This window comes from Echinops telfairi, unplaced genomic scaffold, assembly GCF_000313985.2.
Source record: "Echinops telfairi isolate 266 unplaced genomic scaffold, ASM31398v2 ScPeMD7_7423;HRSCAF=8461, whole genome shotgun sequence".
NCBI lineage: Eukaryota > Metazoa > Chordata > Mammalia > Afrosoricida > Tenrecidae > Echinops > Echinops telfairi.
The window spans coordinates 2,573,908-2,600,439 of NW_022111323.1; the positions used below are offsets into that span (position 1 = coordinate 2,573,908).

General features: G+C 39.6%; 1 protein-coding gene across 1 annotated transcript in view; it reads left to right on the top strand.

Annotated features, from left to right (window-relative positions):
- Positions 1–3,393: 3,393 nt before the first annotated feature.
- AR (androgen receptor) overlaps positions 3,394–26,532 on the top strand; it is a 277,936-nt gene continuing 254,797 nt past the window's right edge. The window contains exon 1 of the mRNA XM_004715439.2: positions 3,394–5,619. Within this exon, the coding sequence (XP_004715496.1) occupies positions 4,103–5,619 (1,517 nt within the window). The 5' untranslated portion in view covers positions 3,394–4,102. The remainder of the gene's footprint in view (positions 5,620–26,532) is intronic.

Consider the following 26,532-nt stretch of genomic DNA (forward strand, 5'->3'; position numbering starts at 1 on the left):
TCTGCAGAAGCATCACAGGGCTCTGGCAGGTCCCAGAGTGGCTCACCAGCAGTAAGGTGAAGACAGAGATGGTGAGATTCCCAGGGTCCTCCTTCTAAGGAGGCTGTGCCCAAAAGAGTCACCATCAGGCTGTCACCTGATTGACAGGCTAAACTCCACCCCTACACTTTCATATATCTTCAAATTGACATGAAATTACATTACTACCACACATGCTATGACATAGATGAACCTTGAAAACATATTTCTAAGTGAAATAATTTGGACACACAAAACAAATACTGTACAATATACAAGAAGGACATGCACTGAGAAAAAGTTAATTAGTAGTTATCATGGGCTTGGCGTCTCTAGGTAATAGAAAGTATTTGAGGCACTAAATACAAAAATGTTGGATGCTTGAGTTTACCTACGGGTATATCAGTTACAGTTATGGAGGCTTGGTTTACTAGGTTAAAAGACTATAGTCTCATGTGACAATTCAGTTAGCTGGCAAAACATAGTTTATAAAGATAATATCAACATTTAAGTTTGATGAATAATGCCATGTCTTAAAAGCTTGCAAGGGGCCTTCTAAGATACAACTACTACTCTACATATCTGGAACAAAAGATAATGAAGAAAATCAAAGACTCAAAGAAGAAACTAGTCCATAGGACTAAAGGCCACAAAATCCATGACCCCTTCTAGCCTGAGATCAGCAGAACTAGATGGTGTCCATCGACCACTACTGACAGGTCTGACCAGGGACTTGACAGATTCACTGGAAGAATAGAAGAAAACATAGAACAAAACTAAAAATCCTAAAATGTATCAGATTTACTGGATTAATAGTGACTAGAATAAACCCTAAGAGTATTTCTGAACTTGGGAACGACTCTTAGAGCTCATCTTTCAATCAAATAATAGATTAGCTTTAAAGTAAATAATATTATCCATGAGTAATATGCTTCCTTAAACAATATAAGACAAAATAGTCAACATTTACCTGAAAGCAAAGAGGGGCAAGGAAGTTAGAAAAGAAAAGAGTGAAAATAATGATAATGTTGACACATTTTGAAAACTGTAACTAATGGGACAGAGTAATTTGAATAAATTGTGTTAGATAGGAACCGGATTTTCTCTGTAAACTTTCATAGAAAATACAAGAAAAGAAAAGTAAATGCTGTAAAGCACAGTTCTACTCTGACATACAGAGTGTGTCATGAGTCAGGCTCACAATAAGTGGGGGTAGAATCCAGGGCAACAGGTTTTGAAGCCTTGGCGTGGTGCTGTTATTGTGTTTCCTGCTACCTGAAATTTTGGCGGTTTCATTCCACCCAGAGGCACCTTAAAAAAGACCTGATTATCTACTTTTAAAAATCAGCTTGAAAACCCTTTGGAGCATGAGATTGCCATGAGTCTTCATCTACTTGAAGGCAGCTGATGAGAAGTTATTTGTTTAGGGTAACTGAAGTTCTGTTTGAATTGGTGAAAATACGTTTGTTTTACAACATAGTGAGTATAATTAATGTCACTGAATTACACACTTAAAATGACTAAAGTAGCAATTTTTGTGTTATATATTTTATCAGTTGACATTTAAAAGAAAGAGTGTTGAGGGAAATTAAAATTTGAGAGAGGAGATTAAATGTCAAAATTCAAATAAAGTATATGCCCCTAGTATATTATAGTAGTTCATTTTTCCTGATAATGAAATAATTGCTGATGGCATAATCTTTAAAAATATAAAACTTAAAAACTAGTTGCTGTTGAGTCAATGCCAACTCATGGTGGTGGTCCATGTCATAGAGTTTCCAATGGCTGATTTTTTTCCCAGCTTCATCTGCAAAACAAAGAGAATCAAGCTCTCCCCTCCTGCTTTTAGGACTGAATTTTCTCTTTTGAAGTAAGTAAATACTCCTCTGCGTAAGTATATACTCATTATACTTGGCTGAGCACAGTAGAAAGCTACATACAATGCTATTTAAATTTTTTTATTGTAGAGAGCAGGAGAGAGACCCAGGAGAAAATGTCCACCTATCTTCCGGAGTAGACACATCTTGCCCAGGTGGAGAGTTATGGAGGCCTAGAGCCCTGTGGGAAGCTGGTACGATACCATTTCTTCAACTGTAGCTTCCATTGCAAGCTTAAACTGTGTAAAGATAGATGGGAAAATCAAGGGCCTATGTACAAACTAACATTTGCAAAGCGCTAAAGAAAATCAAGGGCGCCTGTGTGTATATCTAATGTTCTTGTATTTACATTTTTTACCTCCTTGTTTGGGTGATTTTGTCTTTGAACTATTGGATAGGTGAGAAGTGAGAGTTTGGAAGCAATTCAAAACAGGAAGAAAGGAAGACAATAGGGTAGAGACAAGCTCTGGTTTCTAGGTAAAGGGTTCCTAGAGTAAACTGGCTCTGTGCCTGTAGGCCCAATCCACCTCTATGGAGTAATCTCTAAGGTTTCACTAAATATTGACTAGATTGGCCATAGCATGTTCCTCCTTTTGTGGGAGCCACTCCTGTTCTGCGAGTCCCTGTCAGCGGTCAGAGCCACTAGTAGTCATTAGGAACGGGTACTCCTAAAGACCCTTTACCCTCACCCCCATTCCCGCGCCCTCAGGCATCAGTTTTGAGACCGGGTTTTGAAACAAAATCTGACAAGAGCCTCAAGGTGCTCTGGTAATATAGTCCTCAAATAAAGCTCCAGTAAAGCTTCTACCCTGGCACCTGAAACTCTGACCCAGGAAAGCCAGAGGTATTTAGGGGTAGGAATCCTCTAGGGCTAGACCAAGCTTCTATAGTGCTCACCCACGCTGCGCCAGCACTTGTTTCTCCAAAGCCAAACGCTTCTGCCCGCGGTAAGGGGAGTGGTAAAAAAAGAAAGGGGAGGAGAGGAAGAAAGGAGGTGGGAAGGCTGGAAGGCCGGCCCGGCGGGGGCGGGACCCGACTAGCAAACTGTTGCATTTTCTCTCCACCTCCCAGCGCCCCCTCCGAGATCCCCAGGATCCAGATTGCCGGGAGAGCTGGAAGGTCCGGAGCAAACCTGAAGGCTGAGGAGACTACGGAGATACAGCTACTGAGCTAACCGCCACAGTGCGGGACACTAGAGGAAGGGACACAACGCGCCAAACCCAGCCAGGCTTCAGCGACAGCCAACGCCTCTTGCAGTAAGGCAGCTTCGAAGCCGCCGCTCCCGAGCTGCCCTTTCCTCCGGTGAAGTTTTTGAAAGCTTCTACACTCAGAGGAAGCAAGGAAAGTATCGGGTAGGATTGGAGCCTGCCTTTGTCCTCTTTCTCTTCACCCCGCCTTACCCACCCCCACCCCCTCCCCAAGTCTCCTCTCTGGTGGCTGCCTCTGCCAGTTCCTCCCCTCCCGCCTCCACCTCCCCCCTCCACCAGAGCAGCGCGGCCAGCAGGAGTTTGCAGAGAGGTAACTCCCTTTGGCTTGGAGCGGGCGAGCTAGTTGCAAGTTGCAAAGACAGCTCTGGGATCCGGGCGACCTGGGGAGCAGCTCCAGCACTGCAGTCAGGGCCTGCCGGTTGGGCGGCACACGAAGTGGTAGTGTTGGTGCTCCTGGTTACCAGACACCACCTCCCCCCCTCCCCCCCACTTTTCCTGCCCTTTCACTCGCAGATCTCAGGACCAGAGATCAAAAGATGAAAAGGTAGTCAGGACTTCAGTAGGATAAAGCCCAATTAAACAACCAACCAAACAAACAAACAAACAAACAAAAGGCCTGCAGAAGAAAAACAAAACAACAGACAGTTCTTATTTGCACCTGCTTCAGTGGACACGGACTTTGGAAGAAGGACTGTACTGTTTCTTTTTCCTTCCCCCTCAAGATTTGAGCATCTTTCGAATCTACCCTCCAAATACCAGGGACAGATTGTGAACCTAGCAGGGACGATTGTGTCCAGCGTGTGTTTTCCTCTGCACAAGACTTTGAGGCTGTTAAAACAATTTTTCGTGGTTGTTCCTGCAAGTTTCCTTCCCAGAAGCTTCCAGCAGGTGGGCAGCTAGCTACAGCAGCTACCGCATTACAGCCTGTTGAACTCTTAGAAGCAAGAAAAGGGGAAGCCAGGTAAGGAAACTAGGCAGAAGATTCAACCAAACGCAAAGATGGAGGTGCAGTTAGGGCTGGGGAGGGTCTACCCTCGGCCACCGTCCAAGACTTATCGAGGAGCTTTCCAGAACCTGTTCCAGAGCGTGCGTGAAGTGATCCAGAATCCGGGCCCCAGACAATCTGAGGCTGCAAGCACAGCACCTCCTGGCACCCGTTTGAAGCAGCAGCAGCAGCAGCAGCAGCAGCAGCAGCAGCAGCAGCAGCAGCAGCGTGGTGAGGATGGCTCTCCCCAATCCCAGAGCAGAGGCCCCACAGGCTACCTGGCCCTGGACGAGGGGCAGCAGCCTTCAAAACACTCAGCCTCTGAGAGCCTTCATGAGAGCGGCAACGTCCCAGAGCCTAGAGCTGCCGCGGCCACTGGCCAGGGGCTGCCGCAGCAGCCACCAGCACCACCGGTGGAGGATGACTCAGCTGCCCCATCCACGTTGTCCCTGCTGGGCCCCACTTTCCCGGGCTTAAGCAGCTGCCCTGCCGATCTTAAAGACATCCTGAGTGAAGCCGGAACCATGCAACTCCTTCAACAGCAGCAGCAGGCGGTATCTGAAAGCAGCAGCAGCGGGAGAGTAAGGGAGGTCTCTGGGGCTCCCACCTCCTCTAAGGACAGTTATCTAGGGGCCACTTCTACCATCTCAGACAGTGCCAAGGAGTTGTGTAAGGCGGTGTCAGTGTCCATGGGCTTGGGGGTGGAGGCTCTGGAACATCTGAGTCCTGGTGAAAACCTTCGGGGGGATTGCATGTACGCCCCACTCCTGGGAGGTCCACTTGGTGCACGTCCCACTCCTTGTGCCCAGCTGGCTGAATGCAAAGGTTCTCTACTGGATGATGGCCCAGGCAAGAGTACAGAAGAGATTGCAGAGTATTCTCCTTTCAAGGGAGGCTATACCAAAGGTCTGGATAGCGAGAGCCTAGGCTGCTCTAGCAGCGGGGAAGCAGGGGGCTCCGGGACACTTGATCTGCCGTCCACCCTGTCACTCTACAAGTCAGGAACACTGGACGAAGTAGCAACGTACCAAAGCCGCGATTATTACAACTTTCCACTGGCCCTGGCTGGCCCGTCGCCGCTTCCACCACCTCACCATTCCCATGCCCGCATCAAGCTGGAGAACCCCCTGGACTATGGCAACACCTGGGCGTCCTCAGCCGCACAGTGCCGCTATGGAGATTTGGGAAGCCTACATGGTGGGGCTGCTGCAGGCTCTGGATCCGGTTCGCCCTCTGCAGCAGCATCCTCTTCCTGGCACACTCTATTCACAGCCGAAGAAGGCCAATTGTATGGGCCCTGTGGTGGCAGCGGTGGAGGCAGTGGAGCAGGCGTTGAGGCAGGGACCATAGCCCCCTATGGTTACACTCGGCCACCTCAGGGGCTGACTGGCCAGGAAAGTGACTTTCCTCAGCCTGATGTGTGGTATCCGGCTGGCGTTGTGAGCAGAGTGCCGTATCCCAGCTCCAGTTGTGTCAAAAGTGAGATGGGCCCCTGGATGGAAAGCTACTCCGGACCTTATGGGGACATGCGGTAAGTTCCCTCTTCCAAAAATGCCCTTTTTGAGCAAGAGCTACAAGGGTGGGTTTACTTTCTGTAATATATTTCCTCTCCTTGCTGCACAAACACTTCTATAACTCCTGAGAGACCTCAAGCTGCCTTAAAGTGGAGCTATCCTGGGTGGCTGCTCCAATTTTCCTGCTTGATGTGAGTCCCCACTAAGTGTTCCTAATCCTTGTTATGTGCCCTTTGTACAAGTGCAAGCCCTTCCAGGACTTTCCTGGACAATTGGGCTAGTCTCTTAAAATCCTTTCTACCTCTTTCATGGTACTCCACTCCTTGTGGGCTACAAATCCTTTATCCCCCAAATTTTATCTCCCAAATTTCACCCCAATCTTCTAATGTCAACAATAAATACAGACATTCTATTCTCATAGAATTTGCTCTCCAACCTGTAGTAGGCCTTCATGTAAGTTCAAAAAAAAAAACAAAAAAAAAAACGGGCCCAAAAGTTCCCAGCCCACCTCCTCCAAAGACGTGTTGGAGTGCTGGTGCTGTGTTAGGGAAAGTGGTATCTTGATTCTGCCAACAGCTGTGTGAAGGGGCGAACTCCCTTTCCTGGCAGTAGCTGGGGATTTGTTTCAGGGTAGGCTAAAGGAAAGAATCCAACCAAGAGTTCAAATGTAGGTAAAAATCAAAGGACATGTTTCTGGCAATCACTGGGCAGGATTTGTCCGCGCCGCATTGGTCAACTTTGTTGGAAGTAGTTGCTTGATTCGGTGTTGTCTTGTAAATGTTTATTTTTGCTGTGGATTTCAAAGATCCATAGCTTTCCGTTTGGATCAAATCTGTGTAGAGGATAACGTTTCTTTAATGAACAGTTTAACCAAGCTAGTGTCTGACTTATCACAGACAGTGGTGGGAAAACATTTTTGCTTTGTTTAAGAATTTCCTGCTATTTTAGTGTGTTCAGAAATCTGCTTCAAGGAGGGAAGAGTGCAGTGCTTCAATAAATGCCTTCATTTTGAGACATACCTGCATTTTACAACATCAGCTCTTATCACTAACAAATGGAATAAGAACTCTTAGTGACCTGTAATCTGTTGTCTTGACCCAGAATTGTAATCAGGGCAAAAATTCTTCCTTATAGTTGTTGAGCTTGTTTTGTCTTTGGCCCTCCAAGCCAACACATTAAGATTCTCATTTTTCTCCATTAGGGAGAAAGTATTGACTGGGAAACTAGCTACTCAGGTGTTGATGTGCCTTTGGAATTGTGTCATGCTCTGTGTTTCTATAGCTATGTTGCTATAGCTGTGTTTCTTTTATTAAGACTTTTCCAAAATTTCTTAATGATCATGTTTTGTGACTTAAATTCAGCCTCCATTCCAGTAAATTTTGCCTCCATTCACTGGTTCATCACACAGTGTTGGAAAAGAGGATTCCATAAAACATTATTGTATGGGATGTTGAATAAACAGCCTCTTACTAGGCTTTACATTTTATTAGATTTTAATAGTTTAAAGGTTTTTCAGATTTCATTTAATATTGCCAAGTATTTTTCAGCTAATTTGGAGTGCTTATTTTTGTGATGGAGTTATGCCTTACAACATAAAAGTCTTCATTTTCTAAGAACAGTTTTACTTGGTAAGGCTGTTTTATTTCCTGGGTCTGTCTAGTCAGAAGTGCCTTCTACTGTGAACTTTTCAAGGAAGTGGGGAAATACCTGAGGTGCTCTGAGCCTACTACTCTTATTATGTTATGCAAAACCCAGACACTAAAACCCAAATGTTAATGGAGAAGAAAGAAATGACTATGCATGTTAAAGGATTCCTGTGTGTCTTGAAAGACAAAACCAAACATTTTCAGGGAATGACTATGGAGCCCAAAATGTTCCCCTCAGGTGTGCACATTTTATTCCAGGTCTTAATTTAAAAACTTTATTTGAAAGACTATGATTCCTCAATGTCTCATCTCTTTGGCACGTTGCTTAAATTTAGGACCCAAAGAAAGTGCAAGATTATTTAACCTTTCATTTATGATTCAAAGAAGAATGATGAGATTTTCTGCACCCATAAAGATTTACAGTCCAAATCCCCAAGGAACATTTTTACTCAACCCTAGAGGGTCACTATGGATTGGAATCAACTTGATGGTAGTAGAAGAGGTTTGTGGGTTTGTGATTGCTGCATTGGTTCTGAAAAGGAAAAAAAATGGTGCTCCCTTCTTGTTAGTTGATAAAGAATTTCCGTTTTTAGGTTATAAAAAACCTTTGAGTAAGTTTATTTATTGAAAACTGATCAATTTCATCAGAATGTAACCACTTCTTGTTGGCATTTTCTTACTTTGCTTTCTCTTTCTTTCTCTCACTTTATATGGGCACAGTTTGATATAAAGGAAAGGGATTTTTTTTTGTGCTAAAGCCAGAGTTTCCTTCATCTGTATCACATGCATACATTATGTACTAGATTTGAGCTAAAAATCTTAAATTCTTGAGGCTTTCACCTGTTGGTGTCCTCTGTTTTCCAACTGAATATTTGTGCAAATTAGTTAATATTGTTTGAGGATTATTTTTTTTAATTTCAGTAACTTCTGGAATAATTGCTTTCTTAAAACATCCGTGATGTTTCTGCTGAGATAAGGACAGAGTTCTTGAATGCAGTCCTTGCTTACAAAGTGAGCAAGGACACAATCCCTGATTGTGTCTATTTTATGGATGAACCGTTTTGGAAATTTCTTCTCTCGTAGATCAAATGTGACTACAACTTTTTTTAACTGACTACTGGGTCACTTATATCAGCAAGCAACACAGTTATATATCAAACATTTACTCTGTATAGGAATTAGATGGGCATTTAGAGAGATTATCCAGATGAAAAATTAATATTTAAATTTTTCTCATGGGGTTTTCTTCTGATCTCCATAATAGAATGTTAGGAGTGTTCAGGAGGGCTCTCAATTTTAGGAGCTTGTCACAGTCTGCCTTTTTTGAGGAGTTTGTTTTTGTAAAGCACGTTTTGTTTTGGGACCAAGAAAGAGTGATGTTCTCTGTCTTCAGGCCGATAGGGTTAGTATGTTTGGAAGACACATCTTTGTGTGTGTGTGTGGTCAGCAAGTAGTAGGTGAGTTCTTTCTGGGTCCCAGTAATCAGATCCTGAGGACTGATCACACTTAATTGTATCTCTTTTCGGAGTATTGATAGAATGCAGCAATTGATGGCCCTTAGGCTTTCTACTCTCATAAAGACTTACAGTCTTGGAGACCCACGTAGGCAATTCTACCCTATCCTGTCGGGTGGATATGTGCCGGAAGGCTTCGATGGCAGTGAGTTTAGTTTTGATCTTGCTTATTCACAGAATATCTTTCTTAGTTGGACCAAAGATTGATGGTAATGAAATATTTTTTTCAATAAACCATGTCGGCTCACTTTGGGATGCTTTCTTGTACGTGTTAATTTTACTTCATCAGATGTACATTCTTTGAGCAACTTTGAAATGACATAATAAGTTTCTTGGCACATTTCTTTGCTAAATGTTTTCCCTTCAATTAGTGATGTCCTTTTCTGGTATATATACATATATATGCATTTAAAACCAAAAAGCTTAAGGTCTCCTGACTCAAATATATTGTGGCTGCTCTTTGTAGGATTATGTGAGATGGAGTTGGGGACATGGGTAATTTATATTGTTGTTGTTATAAGTATTATTATTGTGATGTCAAGGCCCCCAGTTTCATCTGGAACCCTGTTCAAGCATAGTAAAACAAGGGGTTTATTTTATGCCAAAGTTGAAATCATGATTCTGAAAAATGAAAAGCAAACATAAATCAAGTTTTGCGGGACTGAACTGAGAGGCAAAAGGAAATGTCTTCCCATCCACCATTTCTCTTTGTCTACAGCTTTCTCAAGTACTTCTTGTCCTTGGTTGTCTTTCATTTTACTCTTTTCAAGCTTTTGGCATTCAAGGGTAGGCTTTTTCTACTTCTCAGGCTATTTTTCTTATCACACCTGTGGCAAGCTCTTAATAATTTTTTTTTTCAATTCGATCAGTTCAACCATAGCACTTTTTTTTTAAAGACAAGGTGACTTCTGAAGATTACAAATTGAATAATGGGGAATTTTTTTCCCTTGAAGTTAGAACTTCATCCAACAATTGAGAGATGACATGTGGATCTCTCATTTTAATGAAGTCCTTTTCAGGAGCTCTGGTGGTACAGTGGGTTAGCCATTGGACGTTTAACAGTAAGGTTAGCAGCTCAAAACCACCAGCTGCTCTGTAGGAGAAAGATGAGGATTTCTACTCCTGTAGAGAATTACAATCTCAGAAATCCACAGGGAACTCCTTCTCTGTCATAAAGCCATTATGAGTCAGAATTGACTCAATGACAGTGAATGAGTTTGCCGGTTAAGGTCCCTGCTTCACTCTGTTCACTAATCATCTGGATAACCTGAGAATACTGGACCCTTTCCCCTCAGAGAAAACCCTGTCTTGATCAGACTCAGGCATTATGATATCAAAGAAGTACTCAACCTGTATGTGAGAGTGCTCAGTGAAGACTTCTGGATAGGCTAATCTCTTATGCTACATGTACATTTTTAAACAAAGAGAGAAATTAAAGAAATGAATCTCCTTCAGATTTTCCTTTCAATAGTCCATCAAATTCTGTGATGCTGAATTCAGAGTAAGTAATCTTCATCCTAAACACAGAAATGACTTTAAAAAAAATCACCTGTGAAGTTCTTTTCAGTTAGCAGTGCTTGGTTGGCTTTTTATATAGAGGAAAATTATGAAATCTTATATTTATATAGCACCCCTTTTAAAGGTAAGACCCAGGGCCTTCTTACTTATTTACTAGCATGTATGGAAGTTTGAGGAGGCTTGTAGAGGGCTTAGTGATTTCTTCATTGCTAATTGAAGAATACACTAGTTGCATTTTCAGTAACATCTGTTTGCCACTTGGGGAACCATCTCTAGAGCAGAACTTCTAAACATTTTTGTTGAAAGTAACTACCTGAAAGATAGATAATGTTTTAGATTGCTGCTCAGTAAGGGCTATTATCAGTGGCTGCTACATAAAGATGATAGGCTGAGTTATGCCCAATTTTTTCCACACTCTGGGATAATACCACCCTTTTTTCTCTTACATCAGTTCCTTATTCCAAGTGATAGGCCACATCAGGGTTGAGGGTAGCTCATCTAGATAAGCTTGTACTCATAGTTCTAAAATCCTGGTTAGTTGAACATGTTGCTAATTTTATTTTTTGTGACCCATTTTTAAAAATGGCTTTAAAAAAATCCTAAACCTCAAAACTGCCCTTAGACTGTAACTCTTTATGGGGGGCTCACAATCTATAAAATTAATTCATTTAAAGTTTACAGTTTAGTGGGCTCCCTATAGTCAGAGTTATGCACACATCACCACAATTTTAGAATAGTTAATCACCCTATGAATACTCTCCCCAGCCCTAAGCAGCCACCAATCTACTCTTGTTTCCATGAATTGGACTATTCTAACATTTCATATAAACAGAACCATCCAATATGTGGTCTTTTTAGAACCAGGTGTTGGACTATTAACCACAAGGTCTGTGGTTCAAGTGGCTCAAACTCACCAGCCCCTCAGCCAGAGAAAGATGAGACTGTCTGCTCCTGTCGATATGTATAGGCTTAGGAATCTAATACAGGGCTGCTATGAGTTGGATGGACTCAATGACAATGAGTTGGGATAGACTCAATGACAATGAGTTGAGTTGGAATCCACTCCAGGGAATTTTTTGTTTGTTTCTTTTTCTGTTATGTAGAATTTGTTTAAAGTACATTCATGTTGAAGTATGTACTCCATTTCTTCTCTTTGATAAATAATGTTCCACTATATAGATAATGCCACATTTCATTTATCCATTAATCAGTTGATGGACATTTGAGATTTTCCAGTGTTTGACTATTCAGAATACCACTGCTATGAACATTAAAGTTTTTGAGTGGACATAGATATTCAATTCTCTCAACTATATAACTAATAGTGGAATTTCTGGGTTATATGGCAACTCTAATTTTTAGAAAGAACTGCCACAATGTTTTCTACAGAGGCCTTAGAATTTTCAAGGAGTCCTGGTGGTGCAGTCATTAAATGCTCAGCTGCTAACAGAAAGGATAGCAGTTCAAACCTACCAGCCACTCTGAGGGAACAAAAATTCAGAATCTTCTTTTGGCCTATGGGGCAGCTATATGCTGTTTTATTGAGTCGCTATGAGTGGCAATCAACTTGATGACAATGGACTTCACTTTTTAATTTTCACTGTTTCTTGTTCCCACTTGCAACACATGAGGGATTTAGATTTTCCACATCCTTGATAATTTTTAAAATTTTTTCCATTTCCTATATTGTAGCCATCTAGTGGGTATAAAATTGGACCTTATTGTGATTTTAACCTGACTTTCTCTAATGACAGTGATATTCACTGTCTTTTATATACTTCTTAGTCATTTGTATATCTTTAGAAAAATGTCTATTTAGATCCTTTGTCCTCACTTTTAATATAGTTGTCTTTTTAATATTGAGTTTTAAGAGTATCTTACATTTTATGGATAGAAGACTATACTTTTAAAATATTTTATCACATACTATTGAATCTTTACATTTTTAATAGTTTCCAATGAAGTACAAAAGTTTTAACTTTTGATTAAGTCCAATTTATCTCATTGTTTTCTTTGGTCACTAGTACTTTTGATATCTTAGAAGTCTTTGTCTAATATAATATCACAAACATTTACAATCACACTTTCTTTTAAGAATTCTGTAGCCTTAAGTATGACTTTTAGGCTTGCGGTTTTGGAGTGAATATAGGTTTTTAGTTAATTTTTATGCATGGTGTAAGTAAGGGGTACAATGGAATTTTTTTGCATGTAGGTATCCATTGTCCCAGCAGCATTTGTGGAAAAGGCTATTCTTTGCTCATTTAATTCTCTTGTAATCCTGGTTGAAAATAAATTGACAGTAAATGCAAAAGTTCATTTCTGGACTCTAATTTCTATACCACTGCTGTAATGCCTGCCTTCTTGTCAGTAACACACTGCATTTGTAACTGTTATTTCTTAGTAAATTTTATATCAGGAAGTGTTAGTTCTCCAACTCCGAGGTTCTTTTTCAGATTACTTTGACGCTTCATGCTTCCATCAGTGTCTACATTTTAAGATCAATATGTCAACTTCTATGATGAAATCAGCTTGGATTCTGATAGGAATTCAATTGAATCTTTAGATCTATTTGGGGAGTATTGTCATAACTATTAATTCTTCTGATCTATGAATATGGGATGCTAGTCCATTTACTTAATTCTTTTCAAAAGTGCTTTATAGTTTTCAGAGTACATGTTTTGCACTAATTTTGTTAAATAGACTCCAAAGTATTTTATTCTTTTTGATGCTTTATGAAATTGTTTTCTTAATTTAAATTTCAGAATTTTCATTACTAGAAAAATGTGATTTTTGTAGTCTACAACCTTGTTAAGAGGGCCTAACTTTTTTTTTTTTTTAACATTTTATTAGGGGCTCATACAACTGTTATCCCAATCCATACACACATCAATTGTGTAAAGCGCATTTGTACTTCGTTTCTCAAAACATTTTCTCTCCATTTAAACTCCCGACATTAGGTCCTCATTTTTCCCCTCCCTCCCCGCTCCCCCCTCCTTCATGAGTCCTTGATAGTTTATAAATGGGTATTTTGTCATATCTTGCCCTGTCTGATGTCTCCCTTCATCCACTTTTCGGTTGTCTGTCCCCCAGGGAGGAGGTCACACACAGTTCCATGTAATCGGTTCCCTCTTTCCTACCCATTCTCCCTTTACCCTCCCTGTTTTGCCACTCACACCACTGGTCCTATAGGGCTCATCCGTCCTGGATTCCCTGTATTTTCAGTTCCTATCAGTACCAGTGTACCTCCTCTGGTCTAGCCAGTCTTGCAAGATAGAATTCGAGTCATGGTAGTGGGAGCGGGGAGGAAACCTTTAGGAACTAGAGGAAAGTTGTATTTCTCATCATTGTTACATCGCACCCTGACTGGCTCATCTCCTCCCCAAGACCCCTCTGCAAGGGGATCTCCAGTGGCCTACTAATAAGAAGACCTAACTTTTGAATAACCCCGTGACTTAAAAGCAGAGGGTGTTTGCTGCTTCATTTAAAGTTAAAGCATACTTTGTTAATTCTATTTGAAGGCTGGATAGGAACACTATTCTCATCTTTTCCTGAGTGAATCAGAACTGATAATGCCAGCCCACTTCTTTGATGAATATAAGGATATTTCTAAAATTTTGGAAATCATCTAAAGGACAATAGAAAGGAATCCTAAGGCTTATATACTGAATAGTTCTTGTACTGAAATTTGGGTTCAGGAATTACTAGTATGAGTAAAGAGGAATAAAATAATTTCTATACAGAAAACTAGCATTAAGTGATAACAAATGAAAACCAGGCCACAAAAATCACTAGCTGTATTTGATTTATGCTTAGATAAGCAGCTGGAGTAATACTTTTGTTTTTAAATACTGACTTTTGAATAAATTTCCTAGATGGAGCAATGGTTAATTTACCCACATATAATTTGTGCTTCTTTTTGAAGATACCCTCCACAGCTTTGAAAACAAATATTAAATTTCACTTATACAATGACTGAACTTTGCCATTATTAATACGCTAGGCTAAGGATCATCCATGGCAGTACTTTTCTTATGATGCTAAGTGAATTGTAAGCCACTAAGCCAAAAGACCTATAAAAGCTGGCTTTAGAGATGACCCTAATAAGGTGATAAAATAAAAAGTTCTCATCAACTAGCCACTCTTCATTTAAGTACTTGCTAAGAACTCTTGTGGTGAAGTTAAGTAAGCACTGAACTCTTCACTGAAAAGCTGATAGTTCAAACCAGGCTCCAGCTGCTCTGTTGGAGAATGTTGAGGCTATGGGCTTAAACATAGGAACAATTGTGAGGATGGTGCAGGACAGGGCACAGTGTTTTGTTCTACCATACATATGGTCACTATGGGTCAGAACTAACTCAATGGCACCTAACAACTACCAACAACATTTGCTTCCATAAAGATTTACAGCCTTTGAAACCCTATATAGGGTCTCTCTGAGCAGAATCTACTCATTGGCAGTGGGTTTGGTTTTGGGTTTTACATGTTCAGTTATGTGATAGAAAAAGCTAAGGGTAAAAGGGACACAATTCAGGAAAGATCTCGAATTTACTGCTCCCCCGCCCCCAGGAGCTTGCACCCATAAACATAATAGCAGTACCATAATGGGATACTGTATAGTACACTTTTTTTAAATGTAGGTATTCAAAAAAGAAATAGATACCCATGTGAATATCTGGACTGACAGTCAGCTGTATTACATGTGGCTATTGCTAATTCATTAAATAAAAAGATGGAAGCAGTATGATTGAACTCAAGCAATAGATACAGATCATGGTGGATATTTCAAACATAGTAGTTATGGAAATAAAATGAAATGTGAACTGGAACAAGGGATATGAAGTTGAAATATTTAAAATATATTCAGTAATATGATCCCAGTCAGTTTCTTTGACTTTTTCATCATACTTGCTGAAACATGTTTTCATATATTTGACTAGGTGAGTCTATAATAATATAAGGAATTAATTAATTGAAAGTTAAAAGGACATTGAATATATAAAGACCTGAGTGGTTTTAGAGGCAGTGGGTGATTAATATGCCTGAGTTTAGGATGGGAGTCAATGAAGATGGCCAGTATAGTGGTCACATCAGTAATGATTCTTTTGCTCTTAAGATTTCCATTGATCAAGATGAATTGACTGGGATTTCAGGGTATTAGTTAAGGGAGGGAAGAGCTTAAATGGTGAAATTCTGATTTTCAGAAAGCTGTGGATGACAGTTGAAGCCCAAAATATGTTTGCAGGATCTACACATGGAATGAGTCTCCAGTGATTTCCCTCTGACCATAAATTAGGGATGAGAATAACCTGGTTATCTGACAGAGAGTATTAGAGAGGTGATTACAGTAGATTAAAATAATAAATCTGACTTGAATGGTTAAAGCCTTGTTATTTGATCTTCCTTTTGACACATGTTGAGTTTGATCCGGTGCTTTCCTTTTTGTTTGTTTTTGTTGTTGCTTTTTTAAATTGAGGCTTCTCTCTGTAGGATTTTATTGTTGAGTAGCATTCTTGACTCTCTATTATGTGTCTTCCTATGTTTTTCTGTATATGAAACCCAAGTTAGGGAAATCTATAGAAACAATAACTAGGATAAGTGTTCCTAGGGAGTACAGCAGTGAAGGTGGGGGGTAATGGGGAGCCAATACCAAGAAGTACAAGAAGGAAGAAAATGTTATGAAAATGATTATGGTAGCAGTTGTACAACACTGCTTGCCATGACTGAACTATTAAATGGTATGATGTCTGGATTCTGTCCTAGTATAATTATTTGAAAAAACAAAACCAAAAAACAATCAAACAATTCTGGAAGTAATGGACATATAACCATTATTTTTGTAATTCTTTTACTCAATTAGAAGATGCAGATATTTTAATATCTTACTCCTTAATCATGGTGTCTGTTCTCCACAGTCTGACTTGGTTCCTTCTGGTAGATGGGTAACCCACTATTTGGCCACTAATTGGACTGCAAGGGGTCTGTGGCAGGATTTCGCTGGGAGTGGTTGGTTCTCTTTCGTGAATTCAACACAGAACTAAGGCCCTAATAATGCAGTAACTTGAGCCAGACCCTCTAGCGCTAGATAGTAAATAAGCTATCGTGGAACTTCGTATTTCATCTGTGGTATTCTTTCCCAAAGTGAAAAATATTTATATTAACAGTGCTTGACTCTTTCATACTTTTCACACAAAAAAATGTGGAGCAGAGAACAGTAACATTGAATATATTCCAGTAGCACTTCACATTTTACAGAGTAATTTCATGTTCCATTATTGCATTTGTTCTTACTTCTACCCTGTACAAGTAGCCAGAATTCATACTATTATAATACTATTCATATTGTCACAGTACCATTATTTCCATTGTAAACCTTATGCTCAGAGATTAGGTAACTTGCCCCAAGTCAAACAGCTTCAAAGTAGTTTAGATGAGCCTTTAGTTCCATTCCTCCTTCTCAGAGAGGCAAAGGAAGCTCAGTGGTATAGTATTACAAACAGGTTTATTTTGTAATATTCCTGGCCTTCTTATCCACTCATCACACTGATATATTGAGTTGTTTGGGAGTTCTGTGTAGCAAAACTTGCCACCATACTTTATAGACTTCATTTACTCAACAAATACTTGTTGAACACTTATTATATGTAAAATTCTGTATTAAGTCCTGTGATACAGCAATAAAATCATAGACAAAAATCCCTGCTTTCATGGAGCAATTTAGTGAAGGGTTACAGATAACAAGGAAACAAATAAATGGAGTAAATGACAGGGTTTTAAAAACTTTATCAAATTAAAAGATAACTGATTTTTTTCCCATGAACTTTTTGAAGTCCTCCTGATTTCACAGGATCTTTCAGGAAAAATAACTAATCAGACTGTGGAGGATGGTGAGAAGGACTGTTTTATACTAGTCAGGGAAATCTTTACTGAAAGTGTTCCATATGGATCTCTAGGTTAAAAATATTCCAGACACAGCGAACCACAAGTACAAAGAACCTGAAGCAGGTGCTCACTTGGTGTGGAGAAGAGCCATGAGGTTGTAAGTATGTGGGGAAGTGATAAGAAATAAGGTCAGAATTAATAAGGAACATTGTAGATCTTTTTTTTAAAATAATTTTATTAGGGGCTCATACAACTCTTATCACAATCCATACACATATCAGTGGTGTAAAGCACATTTGTACATTCATTGCCCTCATCATTCTCAAAACATTTGCTCTCCATTTAAGCCCCTGACATCCGGTCCTCATTTCCCACCCCCTCCCCGCTGCCCCCTCCTCATGAACCCTTGATATTTACAAATTATTATTTTGTCATGTCTTGCCCTGTCCGACTTCTCCCTTTACCAGAACTTTGTTTTTTACTCTGAAAATGTAGAAGGTTTTAAGTAGGGAAGTAACACAACCTGATATATATATATAAATCTCAATAATATTATTTGTAACTAAATATATCCACAAAGAAAGGTTCTTTTATGTAAATCCCTTGGTGAAAGAATTAAGCACACACACACACACACACACACACACACACACACATATATATAAATCTCAATAATATTATTTGTAACTAAATATATCCACAAAGAAATGTTCTTTTATGTAAATCCCTTGGTGAAAGAATTAACACACACACACACACACACACACACACACACACACACAGAAAGAGAGAGATTCCTGCTACATATTCCAGAATTAAGTATACCAACATCATATATTTTCTTTAAAGTTTTCTTTCTCACAATATCCTTTTTTTTAAAGCAAATGTTCTCGTGACCTTTCATTCATTATGTACTTAATTACAGAAGAACATATTTTAAAAGTGAATAAAAATTTCAAGAACTGCCATTATATTTTTAAAATTGTGATTATTGTAGAATTGTAATTTATTTCTTATTTAATTAAATATTTTTATTAGGGGTTCTTACATCTCTTATCACAATCCATGCAATCATACATTGTGTCAAGCACATTTGTACACATGCTGCCATCATCATTTTCAAAGCATGCTTTTCTATTTGAACCCTTGATATCAGCTCCTCATTTTTCCCCTCCCTCCCCCACCCTCCTTCCCTCATGAACTCTTGGTAAGTTATAGATTATTATTTTCATATCTTACATCATCCTCTGTTGCCTTTCACCCACTTTTCTGTTGTTCATCCCCCTGGGAGGGGGTTATATGTTGATCCTTGTGATTGATCCCCCCTTAATCCCTCTACCTTCGCCTTATCCTCCTGGAAGCTCTATTCTCATTGTTGACCTTGAGGGGTTTAACTATCCTGGATTCCCTGTGTTGTGGGCTCTTATCTGTAGCAGTGTGCATGTTCTGGTCTAATCCAATTTGTAAGGGAGAATTGAGGTCATGATAGTGTGGGAAGGAAGCATTAAAGAAATAGAGGAAAGCTGTGTGTTTCGTTGGTGCTATACTGCATCTTGATTGGCTCATCTCTTCTTTGTGGCCCTTCTGTGAGAGGATGTCAAGATTCCTCTTCATAACATTTATCATACTTTGACATATTGTGCATATGTTTGTTGTACTTCTTGTTTGTTTAGAGATGAATGTGTAGGTGCAAGAAGGAAAGCAGGGAGATAAGGCTATTGCCATCATCTAGGTAAGTAGTAATGTTGGCTCAGATCAGAATGGTATTGGTGAAGAAGGTAAGAAGTGATTGTATTCTGAACGTGTTTTGAAGGTAGAGACAACATTATTTACTGACAGATCAGATATTTGGTATGAGAAAATTAGAGGCATCAAGGGTGACTGACTAATTTTTTATTTGAGTGATTGGAAAATGGGGTTGTTATTTACTGAGATGGTAAAGACGGTACCATGGGCAGGTGGAATGGAATGGTAGGCCTCATAAGTCTGACTTCGGACTTAAGTTTAAATTTTATGGTGAACATCTTGATGACTTTTCAGTTTTCATTCAGTACCCTGAACTTTCCTGCTCTGTAAAGTGATTCAGAGGGTTCTTTGTGATCACCTAGACTGTTGATGCTTTCTCCCTACCCCACTTTCTTTTTATAGAGGGTTAAAGAGGAGAAGGGTTAAATAACAAATTGGCATAAGAACTAAGGCAAACATTCAGTTCTGCTCAATTCCAATTCAGTGCTTCTTATTTTTCAGTGTTAGTTGAGGCCTCTTCTTGGAAAGAGAGGGAATCTCTTCTTTACCAGATGTTAAATCTGATAGTTAATTGGAAAACCACATAAATTGACTGCTTCATTACAATAGCTGAAGTATTATTATATTTTTACTGAACCATATGCCAGAATATGTTATCCCTGAAAAACACAAGTAAAGGATACTAAGTTTTATCAAGGATGGAAACTAATGGGAATCTAAACAGATTAGCTTGAAATTAAGTAGGCTGCTCCTTTTATGAGTGAAGTGCTTGAGGTTCACAGATTAGAAAGGGACTTGGCCAAAGTCAGATAGCAAGTTGGTAACACTCAGTCAAATCCTGTTCTAAAAGGGTTGGTTGTCTGTTGTTTCCTTGGAAAAGTTTATATTAGAAAAGTTATTTCATAGCTAAGACAAAGAAATGATAGCAGTTATAATAGTAATATACCGGTAATTATAGAATTGAAATGAGTCTCCTTTGACTCCGGATTATCACATGTATGCCAGAGTAGACCTGCATACCATGGCATTTTCAATGGTGGATTTTCCAGCATTACATTGTCATGTATTTCTTCTGAGGCACCCGTGAGTGGACTTCAGCCTCCAACCTTTCCATTAGCAGCCAAATGCCTTAACCATTTGCTCCACCTAGTACTCCATGATAATACATAATGAGAATGAGTACATAATGGGTTCTTTGTGTGCCATATTTTGACACCTTATGTCAATTAATTAATTTAATTCTTATTAGGCCCAATGGATTATGCATTGGGCTACTAGCTTCAAGATCAGCAGTTTGAACCCACCAGCCACTGCATAGGAGAAAGATGAGGCTTTCTGCTCCTGTAAAGATTTATAGCCTGGGAAACCCAAGTGGGCAGTTCTACTATGTCCTGTAGGGTTAATTTGAGTTGGAATTGATGTGAAAGCAGTGAGTTGAAGGCCAGTTAGTAGGACTATTCTCCCTCTGAAGGCTATAGGGAAGAATTCTTTCATTCCTCTTCTATTTTCTAATGGTTGCCAATAATCTCTGGTGTTCCTTAGTTATTCGTATTGAATAATATAACTATTCCAGTCTCTGCCTCTGACAGAGAATATCTCTCACATAGTATTCTCCTTTGTGTTCCTGTGTTTCTGTGTCTGAAATATAGTTAATTAATATGGTTCTTCTCACTATAATTCCTTGTGTGGTGTAGTATAGTGGCTGTAATCCCATTTTAGAGGCAGTTCTTGGCTATGCTATTGGACAGGACTAAACTGGGGTTAAGTCGTGACCTTAGTAGAGGGTAAAAATCCTTTGGGTATAAAAGTCAGTTTGGACACAAAGAAATCCCAGGATCATTGGAAGAACAGCACATTCAAGGTCTTTATTTGAAGTGATGGAGGCCAAGAACAGAGGCACCAAAGACTGTAGCATGGAGGTTATAGAACAAAGCAAAGGAGCCAGGCTGAGACCAGAGGCCAAAGCAAAGAAATCATGAAACTAATCAGAGGAGCAACTCCAGGAGTATGAGACTGTGAGAAAGAGCAACAAGCAGACTTCCTGATCCATGGAGAAAGAGGCCAATGAACCACTTGACTGAGATGCTGAGGACTGGAAAGAGACTTTACTGCTGGATGCAGAGAGGTGTTGCTATGGACAAATGACTATATCCTTATTGTTTATTGATCCTGACTTGTGGTAACCTATTAATTTCCTTAATAAGTTTCCATAACTGTGAGTTTTCTCTGTGAGTTCTGTGTGGCCATTTCAATGAATTATGGAACCAAGCATAGAAGTAGGGTGCTGTGGGAGGAATGGTTGGTGTCAGAATAAGTAAAGAAAGATGCGTGTGTGTGTGTGTGTGTGTGTGTGTGTGTGTGTGTGTGTGTGTGTAGGCATATCTGACCTCTGCTTCAAGACATTTGGGAAGCCAGTAGTGAGATACAGCTTCTTCACCATTTTTGCAGTGTCTGAATCTCTCTCTTCGTGGAAGACCTTTAGTCAGTATTGGATTCAGGGACCAGCCTAATTAATTTTGATCCCTTCTTAATTTGATTATATCTGCAAGTATTCTATATACCAATAATATGACATATACAGTTTCTGGGTGGACATTAAATTTTGAGGAGACACTATTCAATGTAGTCATTTACCAAACAGATGAGTGGCCTGGGGGTTGTTGTGGGGGTGGAGAGGCTTAGTGATGAGAAAACCACATACATTTTGATAGGTTAAGATAGGGATTGGAAAGCAGAACAATAGGAATTCCTGAAAAGGCTTAGAGATCCTGGGGTAGTTGAAAATCTCAACTTGCTGCAAACCTGGGCATTTCAGTTCCTCATTAAATAGGAAAACGCCCAAGGTAAGAAAACGAACAAACAAAAAGCCTGTTCATTCAGCCATAAGTTATTTTGTTATTTATATATGTTAATTCATTTAATCTCATAATAACTCTATGAAATAGGTATTATTTCATTCCCACAGTACAGATGAGGAAATTGAGGCACAGAGCAAATGAATAATATGCTTAAGGTTATATAATAAATAAGTATGAGAGTGTAAATTAGAAAATCCAAGTAGACTAGCTTTACCGTATACATCTTGTGCACTATATTTAGGGGAAAAGATACAACTCATAGATATTACTGATAGTTTGGGGCAACTATTATCCTTAACCTTCATTAACTTATTTTGGGAGGCTTTTAGGAGGAAACATCATGTGGTGAATTAGGTAGCAGAACTTTAATTTGAACTTGAGAATCCAGATTACCAAGTTTCTTTCAGTTCTTTTATCACTCTGGCTTCCTTCTTACTTTTAAATTTGTCTCCCTCCAGTCCTCTTTCTACCTTGCCCTGCCCTTATCCCTCATCTTTTAAAAAAAGAATGGGGTGAATGAGAAGAGACCTTTTATTACAAATATTGGACCAAAGAAAACCTAAATGTCACCAAAATAGTAGCAGCATATGGGATTTGCATTAACCAACAAAGGTAAGTCCTAGTATTAACCATCTCTCTTAACAACCCTCTGTGTGGGTTGTTGAAGTCATAGGAAGTCACAAATGTGGTTGCCAGATAGCTTTCTGGTTACAGTGAAAATTGAAGCAGGCTACTGCAAAAATCTGTCTCTTTCTAGGTTTACTTATAAATAACATGCACTTTTGCTACCCACATACCTTAGACATGTCTTTTGAAAATTACAAGTGAATGAAAGAAAGCACTTTTACAAAATTGTCTTATGAGGCCACCTCTCTGAAGCATTGTCTAACTTGTAACTAGATGAGGAGGTCACAGATAAACAGAGTTGAGAACAAATATAGAATCTCTTGATGTTTGGCTTAGAAAATATGTCAAAACATGCTTTGGGTCTGTTTAGTCTGAAAACTTTTTCCCTTTCATCTTTGTTTAAAAATACTATCATTAGCAACTATGTATTCTGAGTGAGTTTCCATTGGTTCATTTGGAAAATCAGTTCAATTAGCCTTTTAAATGAAAAAAAAAAGACTTAATTTGATCTTTAAATTAAATGACGTTTCAAACACCAGCTATCTAACACTAGACCAAAAAGTGTATCCAAGCTCATATTTTCAGAATGATATATTGTATGCTTTGGAAACATGTTGGATCCTGCCAGTGAGGTGTGGAATTGAACATGATGAGCTCTTGTCATTGCACACCTTTGTCTTCTCAGGTTCAGAATTCTCCATCAGAGATGACCACACTGTGCCCCTTGGAATAGGCAAGGTAGACGTTTTGGGAAATAGAATGATGAATGGATATGCTGTTTTAAAATTTGTTTTCAGTCATTGCTTCTACCCTAATTCAAATACTCACTACTTCTTTCCTGAATTAGTGAAGTGACCTCACAACTACCCTCTCTATTCCTGTCTGCTAGTCTTCAATGGTATTTTCATGCCACCAGATTAACCTTCCCTAAGCGCATTTGTAATCATATCATATCCTACTTTAAGTATCTATTAGTGTCTATAAACTCCTCGAAAGGTTGGATTCCTATTTGACTTAAATTTCTATTGTCTCAGTGCTTAGCTCAAAAGAACCTTGCTGAAGAATTCTGTAAAATACTTATTTGAAACCACAGTTCCTCTCCATTTGTTTTTAGGTTAAAGACCAAAAGCCCAAATCATCATAATCTGACTTATTTTTCCAGACTTATTGCCTACAATTCCCTTACAGAAACCTTAAACTCCAGGTTTTAGTTTTTCTTTCAGATGACCAAGGGGGTGGGGGAAGAGAAAAGAGAGAAAATAAAAAATGGATATTGGGCACAAGTTAAGAGTCAGTGCATTATACCTGTTGGCAAGGATGTGGAGAAATTCAAACCCCATATGCATTGATGGGAGTCCTGGTGGCATAGTGTTTATGCCTTGCGCTGCTAACCACAAGGTCAGCAGATTGAAACTATCAGCCAATATCAGGGAGAAAGACTGGGTTTTCTAATTTTGTAAACTGTTTCAGTCTCAGAAACTCACAGGGGCAGCTCTATGATGTCCTATAGGGTTGCCATGAGTCCACATATACTCTATGGCAGTGAGAGAGAGGGAGAGAAAAAAGAGTATCCATTCTGGAGGGAATAAAAATGGTATGACTACTGTGGAGAGCAGTGTGGTAGTTCATCCAGAAAATGAAAAAAATACCATATGTCCCAATAATTTTAATGTAATGTATATAGCCAAAAATACTCAAAATCAGAGACTCATAGACTTGGACAGTAAGATTCATTGCAGCACTATTCACAAAAGCCAAAAGCAACTAAATGCATGTGAAGTCTTAATTAGTGTTCCCTATTTTACTTCTTATTCAATGCCCAACATTCAAGTGCATATGAAGCAATTGAAAATGCATGGTTTCAAGCCCCTCTTAGTTTGCTCCCATGTGGGTGGGACAGACTGGCCACTCTCCCTGGTCTGTGTCTTTAGTGCTGTCCTCTGTAGCACTTTTATTTAGGGGGCGGACAGAGGGAACCTCATGACTCAAGCTGGGGTCAGCCCTGCAGCCTTTTCTGTTAACCAGCTGCTCCATGCAGGAATGTCACCCTCCAGGATTGGCATGCTGGAATGAGGTCTACTCTCTTTCTCCCTTTCTTGTGGAGACTTAAACTAAGAGGGGAGTGCAATAGACCAGCAATGGGGCAAAACCATGAAGTCCCTGAGGAACCCTGACTATAGACTTCTAACTGGAGCGCAGCGTTGGACACAACACCCAAATTGGTTGTGGGTTACTCACAAGAGGGCCACACAGAAAGTCTAAAGGTGGAATGGGGTGGAATGGGGGGGCATTAGACCACTCCATCCCTGACAGCAGGAAGAGCAATGGGGACTTATAGGAGGAGTGCCCTTTGGCCATGAATGCTGAGGACTAAGAGTACAAGTGCTGTTGGGTAAGCGGGTCCTGGGATATTGAACGCGGAGAGAAATGTGGACTAGACTTACAGATTATAACAAGTCCTTCCCCCTATTTAACAGAGAGATAATCATCTACTCATCTATTCTGAGACAGGATAACAACTAGACACGGAACTATTCCCATGATTCTTTTTTTTAACTATCTATTTATTTTTATCATTTTTCTTTTCATTTGAGTGTCTATCTATTTAAGAAAGGCAGGGTAAATAAGCCCAAGGAGACACCAACAGACAAATGGTACAGGAGGGGTATGGGGGAGGATGAGGTGGGATAGATGGGAGTGGTGAGCCAGCAACAACGGGGACAGGAGAATATCAAGAGTACTAAAACAAATGGTGAGAAGGGTGTAATGTTCCTGGTCATGTTTGATAAATTGAAATGTATTTGAGAGGAACTATGGAGAGGGGAACAAGGGGTAAGCATGATTGTGGGGCAGGAGGAGAGAAAAAGAAGAAGAAAGTAAAAATTGCATATATAGGGATAAACAGATATGCACATACGTAAATATATAAAAATAGGTGTATTTGTCCGTGTGTGTGTGTGTGTGTGTGTGTGTGTGTGTGTGTGTGTGTAAATACAATAAGGAAGCAGATAGACTTTGGGTCTCTACTCAAATCTTACCTCAGTACAAAAATGGCTTGTTATAATATTTTGACACTGCATGATACTCACTTTCCCAACACAATCGCTGAAGACAAAATGGGTGCATAAGCAAAGGTAGTGAAGAAAGCGTATGGTGGCTGGTTATTAAAAGATATAGTGTCTGGGGTCTTAAAGGCTTACAATTAAGCAAGTAGCCATCTAGCAGGGTTACAACAAAACCCACACGGAAGAAGCACACCAGCCTGTGTGATCATGAGGTGTCGACAGGAATAGGTATCAGAAGTTTAAAAAAACACACCATCCAAACCAAACCAAACAAACAATCAAATAGAAGTGAAGGAGCATAGGCAGTAGAGGCTCAAAACCCAACTGAAAGGTAATTGTCAGTCCCTCACGGAAGGACCACATGGAAGGGATGTTAAGTCTAGGATGTGGTATAACACTGATGAAACACACTACTATCCTCTAGTTCTTTAATATTTCCTCCCCTCACTATTATGATTCCTGTCTTGCCATACTTAACCTAGTTAGGCATGAGTATGCTCTTGTGTATAACTAAGATCTTTTGATGCATGAAAGCCAAGGTAGATAACCCTTCAGAAAAAGTAACAGAAGTAATGATTCCCTAAGGGTATGGGAAAAGAGGGTGGGAGAAGGGGGGCCTGATAGCAATGAGGATTGGATAATCCCCTCAAGGGGAATGAATAACAGAATTGTAGGTGAATGGATATATTGGATGGTATAAGACACGGATACTACTACTAGTAATAATAATGATTTGTAACATATACAACATAACAATAAGGACTCCTGGGGGATAGAGTAGGGGAAGGAGGAGATAAAGGGAAGCTAAGATCAAGGAGTTCAAGAAGAATGAAAATGTTCTTTTTAAAAAATCATTTTAGTAGGGGCTTATAAAATTTTTATCACAATCCATACATACATCAATTGTGTAGAGCACATTTGTACATTCATTGCCTTCATCATTCTCAAAACATTTGCTCTCCACTTAAGCCCCTGGCATCATCTTCTCATTTTTCCTCTCCCTCCCCGCTCCCCCCTCCCTCATGAACCCTTGATAATTTATAAATTATTATTTTGTCATACCTTACACTGTCCGAC